The sequence below is a fragment of the Amblyomma americanum genome, chromosome 10 (genome assembly GCF_052857255.1).
Source record: "Amblyomma americanum isolate KBUSLIRL-KWMA chromosome 10, ASM5285725v1, whole genome shotgun sequence".
NCBI lineage: Eukaryota > Metazoa > Arthropoda > Arachnida > Ixodida > Ixodidae > Amblyomma > Amblyomma americanum.
In genome coordinates this window covers 27,915,743-27,931,330 of record NC_135506.1, presented here as the reverse complement: position 1 = coordinate 27,931,330, position 15,588 = coordinate 27,915,743, and the positions used below count along the sequence as shown (strand labels likewise).

The window sequence follows — 15,588 nt, the reverse complement described above, 5'->3', positions numbered from 1 at the left end:
GCTTGTTTCAATTGACTTGAGTGCGGACGTATGAAACGAGATGGTTATGATACAGGGATCACTGCGTGCCGTATTTCGGGTGTTACGCCATTTGGCTAGAGTCCTATTCTTGGTGAAGGTCAGGTCGGGTCTGGTATCCCTGCTGATGCTTTTGCCTATCCGCGTATTGGAGTGCGGATTATTTAGTAAGTGAGGCCGAGATCACGTGAAGTTTCCCATAACTTCCGGCTTTTCTTGGTGGATTTAACGTATCCCCATTCAGCATGGTGTGCGTTAAAGTCCTCGACTACGAGGAGTTGCGCTCCTTTAGTGAAGTGCAGAGTTTTACGCAATAAATTTGGAACGGCAAGCCCTTTATCTTGGCGAGAGCTGTACACAGTATGAAAAGAGTTCTATATCCTCTTTCCTGAGGGACAACCTCTATCAGGATGAAATTCGCGGTTGCGCCATTGAAATCGTGCTGAATAGCCGTAATGTTTCTGTGTACTAGAAAAAGGGTTAATTTATGCGCGCCTTTCTGCATAAAGCTTATGAATCCCGCTAATTTCGTTTGTCCCCTATTCTCCTGGAGAGCTATCGTTTCCGGATTTTCCTCAATATTCTAGATTAGAAGGTGCAAGTGATCCTTCTTTGGAGGTGCATGCCGTTCCACTGCCATACGCTAATTCCCTGCGGTTGGGGGGGGGGGGGGGGCATATTTCCCGTGAACTGGTTGCGCTCCGTGCATAATTATCCTGGTTTCGACAATAAAAATTGGTTTTTCGGGAAAGGAAATGGCGCAGTATCTATCTCATAGATCGTTAGACACCTGAACCGCGCCGTAAGGGAAGGGATAAAGGAGAGAGTGAAAGAAGAAAGGAAGAAAGAGGTGCCGTAGTGGAGAGCCTTAGGGTTTTGCCTACATAAAAACGCAGCCGCCGCGGTCAGGTTCGAACCCGGGAACTCCGGATCAGTAGCTGAGCGCCCTAACCACTGAGCAACCACGGCGGGTTCCTGGTTGAGAAGTTGGCCATTTCATTAGCGTCGTCTATGATAAAGGTTTTCAATTCTGCCAGTGTAGCCGCGAATTTGGCAACTAGACATTTTACCTTCATTTCGGCAAATCTGAGGTTCACATTCGGGCAAATCTGCCACCGTCATTTCTGTTTTTTTTTGCGGGGGAGGGGAGGGGGTGCGAGGGCAGTATCTGCCAACGAATTGGCCGGCCTTTTAGGTCTAGGTGCCACCTACACGTCCATAACCTTCTCTTTGCTTGAGAAAAGTAGGGGTGGTTGTTTGATGACTGAGGTGCATATTTGGGGGGGAGGGGGTGATTTTGGTTTAGGTGCAATACTGTCGTAGCGGACATTTGCAACACCGCCTTGTAAGATTTGGGTGGATTAGAAGGAGTGACGGCATGCTTGCCTATCTGCTTCCTCAGTTCGTCTATTTGGGACTGCAAGCTCTGGTTACGTTTACGAAGCTCCTTTACCCGTTTCTAAAGGGCTTCTTTATTGGGGTATGTGTCCTAGGTCACACTCTTGCGTCCCAGGCTTTCGCGGCGGTCGCGATGCCGCGCGGCTGGCGGATCTGCTGGATCTTCTCGACGAGGCGCCGCTGTTTGAGGGAGGGAAGGATGACGATCCGCTGCGGTAGCGTCCCCCGGGTGGATAGTTGCTCCTGGATCGCGATTGTCTCTCGTCGGTTTTTTTTTGGCCCTCGCTATTGTTGGCCCTCTTTTGAAAGCGGAAATTGTAGTTGCGGCTGCCAGTGAAGTGATGGCCCCTTAAGATGATGCAAATGGAGTTGCACATATGTTGTTCTTCCTACTTGGGTTGAGCGTGGTTCACTCCACACGTGCGGCAGAGTTCGCGGAATGGCGGCGGGCAGGAGTCCATGCGGTGTCCAGTTTCCTACAGTTGAAACAAGCTTCCACTCTTTCGTGGAAGGGATAAACCATCGAACATCAGATATCTGGTGGAACTCGGGAGCTGATTCCACGCAAATATGGTGAAGAGCTTGGCCTGCCCCATTCTTCGCGCGTGTATGATGTCCATGTCAGGATTTCGGGCTCGAACTTCCGCCAGGATCTCCTCGTCCGATTCTCTAGTGTAAGCGTTGAAGACGATACTTCTGACGGAATCTTCTGGCTTTGGTATATACGGCGTAGCTGCTAAAAATAGGCCCGCCATCGCGATAGAAGTCAGGCAAATTTAAGCTTCGGGACGTTGTATATTTGGCGTGCAGATGGTCAGTGTTGTTCGACAGATTCCCACTGAACCTATCATTCTTGACTGTCTACGCTGGAGGCAGTTTTAGCGCAGTGTAAATCGGTTAGACAATCTCCAATCTGGATGCCGTCTCCAGATCGATTGGCGTTCGCCGTCGTACGACGATTATGTAGTCGTCTTGCGGGAGTTTCGGCAGCGGGTTGCCTCGAAATAGAGGCGGCGGGTGCGCCCTGTGTGTAACAGGTTTTCCATCCTTGGACGCCTTGCTGTAATCCGAGCGACGCCCCGGCCCGTCAGCATGTACGGCTGGCGTTCCGTCTGCGGCTTGCTTATTTTTCCTCTATTTCTTTTGTGGGGCGAGGGCTGCGGGGATTCATCCGTCATCCTGAAGCTCTGCGTCCGTTATAGCTTCGCGTTCTACGGCATGGATCGTCATGTGTGATCGTACACGTAACCGGCGTGGCAGTTAGGCCTAGCCGGCGCGGTCGGTGCCGTAGTCGTAGCTATGCCTAGCTGCCAACACGGCGTTCGAAAAATGGTTCTGTCGATAATTCAGCAAAAGACCCACTTGCCTGGTAGCGAAAGGTATCCATTCAATCCGGATAGTGTTCCGCTTCGTTTGGTACCAATCTTGGTTCGATGCGCTGTTTTAATTTCGCCGTGGTAGCGATACTGTGCGCGTTCCCATGGCTCGAAGATGGAGTGAAGAACCTCAACACGTGCACAACACTACAGGTTAAAGAAAAGCGTTCACCATATCGTCAGCGTCCCAAGTAAAGCGGGGATGCCATGCAGACAGGGGGACGCGGGTGGATGAACTACGACGCTTCGCTGGCGTTGCACCGAAGTAAGCGACAGAAGGAATCCAGATGGTACCAGGAGCGGAGAGGACGACAGGAATACACCGGTGGACTCCCGAAAACGGCCCAAGGAACTTGGCAGCAGCAGGAGGCAGCAGCAGGAGAAGGATCGACGGCGTCACGAAACGCCCTAGGCTTAATGCTGGAGATCCAAGGGGTGCCTCCCGGCAGCACGCACCCACTGTTGATCGGCTGCCACCTCCACGCGTGAATGAGACGCAGGAAGCTTGCGTCAGTGATCCGAAGGGGGTCCACGGCTGCACGGACCCAATGTCCGACGGCTGCCACCTCCACGCTTCAATGACACGACTTACGCTGCGCTGTCTCCCATCATACTTCGATTTCCTCACACGTCTCCTTTCCGCTCGTCGTGCTCGGCACGCTCCCTGTCGCCGTCGCCTCGCACATACCATTCGCACGTGCACACGCGCAACGCTGGGCTGGCACATGCAGCGCTCCACCGTCGACGCACCACTGTCGACGCACCACACTCAAAAATACCCTGACGACTTCTACACCTCACACACAGTACATCGGATTCTTGATAATTTGCTCTTCAATATTAATCCACCACCGTTTGCATTTTAGTTTTATTAGCGATAAGTGTATGATGCTATTAAAATATAATGCACCCAAAAATGTTATTTAACGCTCCTACAAGAGATTCTATAGCTACCAAGACTTCCATATAGTTATACATCTCATGGCTGGTGGAGAGTGTAGTATCAGCTCGGAGTACGACACCAATGATATTGTCCAAATGAAGGACATTCACGACAATCGCGTCAAGTGCGCCAATTTCTACCCAGTCTCAACACTCATTCCTTGTTCGATTTCACTAAAATGGTTTAGGCCATTAATTATTGTGGTACAACCCATACTGCTGCTGCTTCTTCTATTGCTGGCTTCTAAAAGCTTTGGTTTTAACTAAGAATTTGGACCTTATATTTGCGTTTGATTGTCTCGTCTTAACGGTCACTGTTTCTCAAAATTTCAAAAGGTATTCCAAACTTCTACTTGGCATTGGTCATTCCTCTTGGGCTTCGACGTACATTCTCAGATAAGGCTTATCTGAGAACGTACATTGAATCCTGAAAGGAATGACCTATGCAAACTGCAAGTTTTGAAAAGTTTTGAAATTTTAAAAACACTGACCCCTATGACCAGGCAAAATCTCTTATAAAATAACAGCTCTTATGTTCTCATTATACATATGTAGAAAACAATCCCCCGTTTTCACTTTGTACTGGGGGTCAAGCGATAGTAAGAGGGATTTAAGGGATCGTGGCGGATCCACTGCAAGGATTTCGGCTGCCGGCCATTCTTTGGAAACTGCTCAGCTATCATGAATTGTGGCCATGTCTTACTAGAGATAACAAAACCTTTCAAATTCAGCACTTCCTCTCTCATTTTTACGGAAACGGAAATGATCGGTTCTTTCCGCGAACCAATGGTTGTCAGGTTTGTCGCTTCCTATAATTTTATTTATTGTCTTTTTTTTTCTGTTTAATGACCACTTCTTTTAATATGTTTTTTCTCACTTTTCTCTCCAGTTTCACCGCCCAGTTGCTCAGTGGCTCTCTATATTTAGTGCTCGGTTGCTGACCCGAAATACGCGTGTTTCGCAGTGGTCGCATTTAGATGGAGGCGAAGGGCTAGAGGTCTGCGTACTATGCGATGTCAGTGCACATTAAAGAACGCCAGGTGCTAGAAATTATCATAAGCCCTCCGCTATAGCACCGCTCGGTCGTAACCTGAGTCGCATTGAGAAGTTAAACCTCATAAAACTGAACAAAACCGTTCACTTAACTTTTCCCTCACCTCCGTTCGTCCCTTTTACTCTTCATCTGCACCCTTTCTCTCTTGATTTTCCCTCGTTTCGCGCTTTTCCCGTGCGGTTTCACCTCCGCTTCACTTAAGTCATCCTTCGGTCACCTCCTTCTCGAGCTTCATTGCTTCTTTCATGTAATTTCTTGTCAACTTCGCCCCGTTCACTGGCCACCTACTTTCTATGCTGTGCACTTTCCCCGTCACAAATAATTTTAGCTCTATGTGCCTTTGGCTGGCAGTGCATCCTCAGGGTGTTCCACTCTGGAGACGTGTTTGTGGTCAACTCTGCGTGGAGTGGCACCATACGCATGAGGCCTTCGCAGTGCGTTTTGTAAACATTTTGCATATTTATATGTCTCTTATCCACTTTTATTACCACAACGATCTTAAACCGCCACCTCTTTCCAGAGGCAACTCCCAAACTCGCTGAATTCAGTGACGCATCAACGCAGTCGGCTAGCTTTTCTCCTGCAGTATTCGACGACAACGCCGTGTGCGGTCGACCGCTTTTTTTTTTCTTGCTTCAGTGCCTCATATCAAAACCTCGTATCTCTTGCCACTACAATGCCTTCTAGAACGCTGTAACCGAGCACAAGGGCAGCGAGATGGGTGGTGGAGAACGAGGGGACCTCGAGCGCGCTCCCCTCGAAACAGTCCAATCCAAGCAACGAAACCGCTGCTCCATCATAAGTAGCTCCAAGGTGACGCGCAGTGTATCGCCCCTCAAGCCGTCAAGCGCGCAGTCGTCCATGGCCGCTGCATGTGTGGAGATAGGGTGGGTATGGAAAGGGGGGATGGGTGTATGGATGGATGGAAGGTAAGAGCGCCCCCTCTGAAAAGGGAGAAAGGCAGTTGTAAGTTGTTGTTGTTGTGTTATAAGTTGTTATTAATTTCCACCGCAGATTGATTTACATGGCCATCGTTATCTCTAAACAACACGACCTCAGGAAGAGTGACTGTGCCTGCATCGACATCGGGATGGATTCCATCACATTCTAGTATGAGGTGTTCTATTGTGTATACAGATTTACCACACACAGCACATGTGTCATCTTCTTCGTTAAATTTCTTTTTGTAGCGACGCGTTCTAAGACACGCTGACATAGCATCAAAGAGTGGGGCACTAACTCTTCAGTTATCATAAAACGCTTCCTTCCTCATCTGCCTTTTCCAGTATCAATGTTGTTCTACGCTATGCTTATTTTCCATTTTCTTTATCCCATTTTTGCTTTCCGCGTTTTTAACCTGTCGTTTTATGCCCTATCTTTCTCTGTCCTCGTGCCTGGCATACTTACTGGTTAGTTTCCTAATTCTTTTCTGCCACTGTGATTCAACGCTCTTTCTGTATAGGTATTTAAATACCTTAGCTGCCCACTTATTATCGTCCAATTTCATCGGGCGTTCTTCATATAGTATTTTACTCTGAACTTCACGTGCTTCGAACGAGGCCCAGCCCATATTCCCTGTACTGGCTCGTTTGTGGTTTTTCCGTGGGCACCTAGCGCTAATCTTCCAACAGCTCTCTGATTTACTTCTCATCTCGAATGAACTTCTGCTCTTAAGCAAAGAACTGCATTCCCCAAAGTAAGCTCCGGCACCATTAATCCTTTCCAAATACCTCCCAGTACTCCATATTTGTTGTAACCCCATAATGCCCTGTTTCATTATCGTGCCATCTCTTCGCCCTTTTTCTATAAGAGACTGTTCATGCTTTACCGTGTACATCTGCCCTTCGTTTACCCATACCCCCAGATATTTCTATTCGGCCACTCGCGGTATTTCATGGCCTTGTATTGTAAGCAACTGATCAGTTGTATCTTTGAAAATCATCACACCTGACTTAGTTGCGCTAAAACTGAAGCCTAGACTGTCCCCTTCGTCTCCACAGCAAAGAACCAGTTTCATGGCATAATCCACTTATTAGGTAGTCGCTGCTGAGCAACCTTTCCACCTGATCTGTACGACAGAGTGTAACCTAGATTTCTTCCTTGTGGCCTTCTTTCCATACTTATCATATAAAGCATGAACCGCACCGATGGCAGAGGACAGCCTTGCCTTAATCCTTTGTGTACCTCGACAGTCCTCGCATTCTTAATCCCTTCCCGTGTCTTCGGCGGTGCGCGCACCACGCGCACAAGGCAGCACGCTCCTCTCCGTGATGGGGCAGTGCTGTCAGATTTGCTGCTGTCCACGTCACCAACTGCTCACAGCGTTGTCTTCCTATTGTAATCCGTCTGCTTATGAACCAGGCATTGGCGCAACAGGCTGAACATACCTTCATTCATTTCTCTGACCGCAAAATCACCTTCATGGCAGTCAAAGACTGGGAGAGGAGTGTCACATCAAGAAAGAGTGTGTGTGGAAAATAAAGATATCTCTCAAAATCATTACCTCAGCATATCGAAAAATCAAAACACGTACAGTGCTGCGCTTAAATTTAAAATTTTAAAGTTCCGTAATCATCCTTGTAATTTTTTGTAATGCGCTTGTGAACTAATTGGTCGTCTGAATTCTCCTCCTCGTTCTTATGCCACTTTTCCGACTGTGCCTGACGCAGAAGCTGCCACGGGAACGAGCTTTGAATCGGCTTCCAAGTTCCAGGTCTCCATGTTCGAGATCATCGACGGCACCACAGAAGACACCACTGCCGATAGAGTGGACGATTTCCAGAGGGTGGCGTCCGGAGGGTGCTTCCAGGTCACGGAACATATTGTGGAAGAGGACGTGCCTCCGGGAAGAATCTGGGACCTGGCCGTGGAGGATGTGCGTCCGGGAGAGTACCTCAAGCTCCTGGTGGAGCTGACGTGGACGTGGCCAGGAGCTCATCTGACTTCTGGAATGGGTAAGTACTTCAAGAAGAGACGTGTACTGTGGAGCTCAGAGGGGCATAATTCACTTATTAGGTGCAGAAATCCTGTATGAAAAACTGGCAAGTTGGCATTGAACCATGGGACAGTCCAATCGATGGTGTGACGACCGCAGATGCGAGAGGGAGGGGAATACATTTTAAAGGTTTTTCTATTGCTGTGGTAATGTTCGCGCTATGTTTACGTAGCATTCATGAATACTCGGTAAAATTTGGGTTTCTTTCCGCGCTTGCTACATTATGTTAGATTACTACCCACCGCAAATACACGTTCTCTAAACACAGTTGTATTCTTTTAGATAAATATAATGGTGAATTTTACTTAACTGAAGCTAACATACACCCACCGCTTTATCCACAGTATTGCTATCCACTGTCTCCACAGTATGGTTATCGAGTAGTGCTGTGGAAAACTTTCATCATAATTATGATCATCATCAGCCTGACTGCACCCACTGCAGGGAAAAGGCCGCCCCCATGTCTCTGCAATTAACACTGTGCTTGCCAGCTTATTCCACCCTATGCCTGCAAACCTCAAAATTTCCTCCGCCCACCTAAATTTCCGCCTACCCTGCTACGCTTTCCTTTTCTTGTAATCCACTCCGCTACCCTTAAGGACCAGCGGTTATCTTGCCTTCGCATTACATGCCCTTCCCAAGACCATTTCTTGATTTCGGCTAGGATGTCATTAACCTGCATTTGTTCCCTCACCCACTCTGCCCGCTTCCGGTCTCTTAACGTTGCACCTATCATATTTCTTTCCATGGCTTGCTGCATTGTCGTTAACTTTAGCTGAACCCTTTTCGTTTGCCTCCACGTTTCTGCCCCGTAGGTGAGTACCGGTAACATACAGCTGTTGTACACTTCTTTTGAGGGATATTGGTAAACTCTCTTTTATGATCTTAGAGAACCTGCCATATGCGCTCCACCCCATTCTTATCCTTCTAGTATTTCAATCTCATGATCCGGATAGGCTGTCACTACGAGCCGAAAGTAGACGTATTCCTTTACCACTTCCAACACCTCGCTGCCAATTGTGTGCTGCTGTTCCCTTGCTAGACAGTGTTCAACATTGCTTGTTTTCTGGGTGTTAATTTCTAGACCCACCGTTCTGCTCTGCCTAACTCAATTATCATGATTTGCAGTTCAACTGCCAAGTGACTCATTGAGGCAATGTCATCACCGAATCGCAGATTATTGGGAGTATTTAACTTATTTTTAGGAACTTTAGGAACATTTAAAGAAGCAAATAAAACGTTTGGTTGTGTTGCGAGCTCCTCAGAAAACCGCCTGATGTCACCCTACCTACAATAAATAAAATATCCCAATGTATCCGAAATTTCGCCTGCAGCTTACCAGTAAAGACAAGTTTCCGTTGAGCTAGCCAGCTGCCACTACAACGAGGCGCATATGTGTGCAGTTACGGGATGCCGGAAATTGCTGTGATGTACTGCGCCTTGTGTTTTCGGCAGCGTAAGGAATATTGTTATTATTACTTGTACTTACGTTCTCAGACCGTTTTTACACCAAGCCTAGCTGCAATAAAAAACGCAACCAACATCGAGGAATAAAGAAACGGTGCCCGGGAATTTTACATTTCTGGTATATACAAGTTGCAAAGTAAAAAAAAAAAAGAGTTGAACCCTTAGGCTATGACAGACATGGTGTGCGAAATCGCTAGCACAGTGGAGAGAATTTTAACTTCGCAACTATTTCCGTTTTATAAGAACAGACGTATCATTGGAAAAGGTGCCAGAGTAAACGAGCTCGGTATAGATGATCGTTTCAATCTTCTGCGAATCAGTTGTTTCAACATGTGATATTTCTAGGCGTTATCTGGCTCACGTTACAGGAGTGAGGAAACACATCCCTCTATATTCGGCACTCTATTCAGCGCATATTTTTCATCGACATAAGTATGTAATTCATGTTAAGCCAACTCTTTTTTAATAGTTACTTCACGTTTTGACCAAACACGACTACTAGATGTCACAGGGACCGACAGACGCTCGTGGCATCCTGACCAGCAATGACCCCTTTTAATGTTCCATCGTGAAATATATAGATCCAGAACGGTCGCATGGCTTTTGTGGAAACAGGGCGAGGAAAACAAAAGCACAGCGCTTATCTCAGCGCATATCAGTGGCACAGCTTAGGATGACGTCACACTGGACGGTGTCCTGTTTCCCCTTCAACGACGTTACTTTTTCGCAGCTTCCGGCCTGGAGATTCGAGTGTCCAAACACTACGCTGGCCTCGAAGTCGACTTCGGAAACCAGGCTAAGATCACGGAAGCCGACGTGGTCGAAGGCAACCTGGACCCACAGCCATCTCGTAGTCGGCACAATGTCACTTTATCCATTCCCCGCCCTTTTTCATCTCTCCGGCAAGATGGTGCACTGAAGTGGCAAGCTTACCTGGCAGCTCAAGTAGTTAACAGCCAAGGGCTAAAGTCCGACATTTCGACAGTTGTTGAAGTTCTTTACGACCCTTCGCCTGTTACAACAACAATGGCCACCACCACCACCACCACAGGGCCCCCGACCACAGACGAAGCACCAAAGGAAAGTACACAGCAGAAGTCGGATTTCTTCGCGTCCCCCTTGTTCTGGGTGGCGCTTTCCTGCATCGCATCGGTCACCGTGATTGCCATCGTGGTCGCGGTATTGGGGATACTGAACCGCAGGGAGCAGGAGGAGCCATACACTGTTTTTTTTTTCAAAAATAAATGAAGACTAAAAAAACGCACCTTTTGCGCCTTAGGAGGGCTCCTAACTCCTAAGGAGCCCTCTAACCTCCACCTCGCCCGAATGACCAGTCTGCGCTTGTTCTCCAGGTCGGCAGCAATCAGAGCGTCTTCTGAGGACGGGCGAGACGGGGTCAGGACGGGCCCGTCGGCTCGCGGTTTCGGGCAGGCTCGCAGATAATGTAGAGGTAGGCCGCATGGGGCCTTAAAGGTAGAACAGAGCAGTAGTGGGTATCAGGCCGGGTACGTGCGGCTCACTATTACCGATGAGGCATAAGAGTTGGTCCGGAGCTGCCCGCAGGCTGGGCTCTCGAGCAGGGCCGATCTTACCTCATTCGGCGCCCTGTGCGGACTCCTGTGTGGGAGGAGGCCACAGCATTGTGTGAGGAGGCCAAAGCAGTGATGGCTACCCCACTATCAAGGTGGAGTGCCGTGTCCGTGTAAAAAACACCCTGCTGGTTCCCAAATTGACAAGCGAGTTCTGCTCAGGTGCAGGTCCCGATTTAGGCTGCGCGGCAGGCGGTCCCGCTTCGACGGAGGCGAAACACGAAGGCGCCCGTGCACTGTGTGATGCGAGTGCTCGATTAAGATCCCCAGGTGGTCGAAATTATTCGGCAGCCCTCCACTACGCCACCTCTTTCTCCCTTCTTTACCTCCCTCCTTTTATACCTTCCCTTACGGCGGGCACCGTTCGGGAGTCCGTCCATATATTAGACAGATACTGCGCCATTTCCTTTCCCCGAAAACCATTTTTGAATTTCATTTTTTTCATGCTGATCATATTGACTATTTGTGCTATCTTCTCCAGGTGCATGGTACATTTGACGTGGAGTCCGAGCACTGAGAGGCGCTTTACCAAGGGATTGGGTTGGCCGTTGACGGTGATATCGATGTGGGGATCATGTGGTTGCTGCCGAGTAGTTCTTATTTGTGGGTTGAGCAGCCCAGGCCCATCTCGCACATGAGCCTCTGCGATTTGAAGGCCGTCCTGTGCCGCGCCGATCCGACCCTCTTGTGATCCAGACGATGATGTCGTTAGCGTACAGTGGATGATGCAGGCTGGGAATGTCACGCAGCACCCGCGGTAGCGGCACCATTGCGAGTGTAAAAACAAAGTAGAAATTACAGCTCCTTGCGGGGTGCTTCGCTTTACGAAGGAAGAACGTTGGGGTGACGACGTTGAATTGTGCCGTGCGGCATGGAGGCAAAGCGTCCACGTATTTGAGCGAGAGCTTTAATATGCTAGTCTGAACCAAAGAATCGCTGCCTGTTGCCGGTGGTTAGCAACGGCACCCCTAGCAACAGCATCTGCGTCTGCGTAGTTAAACCACAGCTAGTTTTTTTTTCAGTATAGTTTATGGGCGCGTACAAGCTAATGAGGCTAACCGTGATGACGTCATAGTATAGTCACTACCATAATTGGATGCAAACACAAGAATGTTCGCATGTATTATATCATTGGAAAAAGGTAGATTAGCTTAATTCACACTAATTAGGTTCAATACTGCAGAATCAAATGATATCTATGTTGCAATAGCAACAGATAACTACAAGTGCCATGTAGGAATAACGCGGCATGAACGGACGATGTCATGCGGCATAACGCCATGTAAGTCATGCGACTTAGCAAGACGTTAATCGGCGCGTTGAAAAGGCGCCTACCGAGGCTGCTCTCATCACAGATGGCGGCTACAATCACGGGAAAGAAGACGTATTCGCTTCGACGAGCTGCAGTGCTAGCAGTTGTCCGGAGCACATTCAACGCTACAGACGCCAAGCCTCGTCTATAGTCGCCCGACACACTAGAACTTTCGCTCTCTTAACCAAGTTCAACAGTAGTTAAGCCACAGCTAGTTTTTTTTTTTCAAGATTAGCCTGCCATATCTGGCGCTGGCGAATATGCGTAGGACATGCTCGTGCCCGACGTTGTCGAAGGAGTTGTGCACATCTAATGTCAATATGGCCTGGATATTTGTCGCACGCTTGCGCGTGTGGAGAATTGTTTGTTTTAGCTTAAACAGGATGTCCTGCACCGAAAATTTTGGTCGAAAACCGGATTGGTCGGGGCAAAGAACCCCCCAAATTCGAGGTGCGGTTTCAGGCGGCGGTGCACAACGTGTTCAAATAATTTACCTACTCGGCTCGTAAGCGAGATGGGTCAGAGGTTCTCGAGTTGTAGTGCCTTGGCCGCCTTTGGGATTTGACTGATGGGTGAGCGTTTCCAGGCTCCGCGAAGCGTACCCGCCCTCCAGTACTCATTGAACAAGCCGGTCAGCTTCGTGAGGTGCGTATATATCATGCAGGTTTCGAAGCGTCTTGAATATACTCTGATGGACCGCCACCGCCGGACCTCACTGTGAGAAAGGATCTTTCTGAATTCCGTGGGCCTAATGTCCACGTCTATGTCCGTGTTCGGAGTCGGGGACTGCAGAGGCGGTGTCCTGAGGTGGGTCCAGGTGCGCTTCGTCCCCAGCGTTCCGCGTAACGTGTTGCACATGCTCGACCTGTTGGACATGGTGAGCTGCGCAGCGTAGTCAGCTGTTCTTTGAGTGATTACAGCGATGCGAAGGCGAAGTTTACGGTTCAAACCCTGGCGTTTCCAGCGTCGGATAAGGGAGCGTTTCGCCTCTCACATGTGGAGCACAGTTGCGGATCGACCTGCGGTGCATTTATAGTGTCTTGCACGTGTGTCATAGTGTCGTGTACAGCCTTACGAAGATATTCCGCCCATTCGTCTATCGTCGCCGGGACCAATCCCGCAGCTGCCATCGCCACCTGGAAAACGTTGCAGTCACTGTTAATCGCTTGTCTTTTGAGCGAGGATATTTTCGTATCGCGTGTGAGCCGCGTGTAAGTGATGTTATGGTCACTGCCTAGCTTATCCCTCAATACTTTGTGCAAGGCCATGATCACAGCCTGACTGACGGCCGTCAGATCGGGTGTCGTGTCACGTGTGATGCTTGTGCCGATTTGGGTGTGCACGGTGGTGTCCTTCACAAGAGATAGTGCGTGTCATGAGAATGTGTTCTGGATAATATTTCCGTTAAGGGCGTTGGATGGGTAGAGCCAAGCTCTGTGCCCCGCGTTGAGATCCCCAGGTTTCACCTCCCAGAACCTCCTTCCTCCTCTCGTGCGGAGATGTTTGTGGTTCAAGAGGCACTTTTCTCTGTGGCTGCCTTTCCCATGCTACCTTCGGCCCGCATTTTCATTCGTACCGATGCCCTTCACGTCACGCGTCTACTACGACGCGTCAGTCGCCGCCAAAAAATTTGCAAAAACACCCATCGTTTTGCCGAACGCATCCCGCAGCCAATCCGTATTGAGTGTGCCCCACGTGACCACCTGAGCCTACAAAGCCGTGCAGATTCTGCGTCCCGCCTTGCGACCCCAACCTCGTCTTTGCCCTGAGTCCTCACTCTGGATGACACCACCCTCCTTTTAACAAGAAAGTGACACCTCAGGCGCCGCACATGTGCTCTAATCCCTCCGTGCGCGGTAATCTTCCCCCGCGGTCATACCTGTGCAGAGGAGGTTGCGCTTCGGAGGATTCTGCTCACGATTGCCCTAACTCCAGCCGCGAGACGAAAGTGGCCGCAATTTCAAGGTTTATATCCCCGCCCCACTTGTTCAGTCTGCAAGAACAAAAATGATCAGGTTGATATTCGCCAGCGGCTGTGGGTTTGCCCGGCGCTGAATCTGACGAGAATTCGGCCCATTGCGGCAGCGGGTCTCTCGCCGAACAATCCTGATTCACATACCGCTTAAATGCCGGGACCACATCATCGTTCACTCCTTGGCTTCATTAGATCAGCGAACCTTTTTTTCCCTTTATTTGAGGATCCTTGCCATCCACCATTACATAATTGCCTGAGGCAATAAACATCGCTTAAAAAATCCCCTTACACGCTTAGTGTGTGAGGCTCGCGCTACGAGATCTGGGGCTATTATACGGATCGATTAAATCGCAAAGTTGTCAATAATGGATCAATTAGCCCCACTTCCATTGGTTGGTCGCGGCCGGCGGCAATATCTTTCTTTTTTTGTCATGTGTGGCTGCAGATTACGTCACGGATGTGGCAGAAGTTATGACGTTCCACACCTAATTATGAAGGCGCAAATAGACAGTTTTTGTGATCGCCACGAGGCGGACAATTTGGCCGTTAAGTTTGTGACAGAAAATGGCAACAGTGTACGCGGCGATAAGACTGAGACGGGTGCGCCGGCGCGAGTAACCGCGAAGGAGGGCGCACGAAGACGCATTTGTCTTGCCGGACGAGCTAGCGTGGCGCAGGCCGGGCCATGGAGACCTTTGGTGACGCCTGCCCATTCGACAGCCTTGGACTGAATGTCGGGGTCATCGCTGGATCTTAGCTCATCCAATGCTTCTTTGGAGGGATCAGGCAAGGGTTCTGGGCAGAAGCAGACCATTGAGTGGCTGGCGACGAAGTCGCCGATAAACTTTGAGGTGCGCGTGCGAGCGCGTTGTCGGTGCGGTTATTTGCCGCTGCGTTTATTTGCCACGGGCGGCTTTCAACCTGGCGTTGGTACCGAGGCGCACATCGGCATCGTACAGCCGATGATAACCAAATGCTTGCGGCAGGTGTTGGAGGCAATCTGCAAAGCTAACACGCAGAAAGTGTGAGCTCCCGCGGTCACTTCCGTGCACGGCTACATATAAATATAACAAAACGGGCTTATGCTCGCAAAGTACTTTATTTTTCCCGGCAAATAGCACTTCGCGGTCGTCTTCTGTTTCCTTAGAGAAAAAAAAAAAAGAAAACACACATCACACACTGCAACACTTCACCTTTTGACGTTTTTGTCTGCGATCAAAAGGGCCGGACAACACGGACTCCGACAAGTTGTCTTCGTCGATTTTGTTCCATGCGCTTCTTCCAAGTTCGCTCGGCAGGCACGTAGCCTTCACTGCCTTCGTTCAAATTTTTCTGCGCACTTAAACAACCGCACAGCAAGTTGATTTCAGACGCCGCGTAAAAAACAAGAACACGGCGTGGAATCTGCTGCTTTCGTGCAAAGGAGCTTGACGACTTAGCGCCGTCAGCGCATCCCCGCGGC

At 49.3% G+C, this 15,588-nt stretch overlaps 1 protein-coding gene across 1 annotated transcript in view; it reads left to right on the top strand.

Annotated features, from left to right (window-relative positions):
- Window positions 1-10,498, top strand: part of LOC144108096 (calcium-activated chloride channel regulator 3A-1-like) — a 181,069-nt gene extending 170,571 nt beyond the window's left edge. The window contains exons 14-15 of the mRNA XM_077641377.1: window positions 7,458-7,742; window positions 9,981-10,498. Of these exons, the coding sequence (XP_077497503.1) occupies window positions 7,458-7,742; window positions 9,981-10,498 (803 nt within the window). The remainder of the gene's footprint in view (window positions 1-7,457; window positions 7,743-9,980) is intronic.
- Window positions 10,499-15,588: the final 5,090 nt, after the last annotated feature.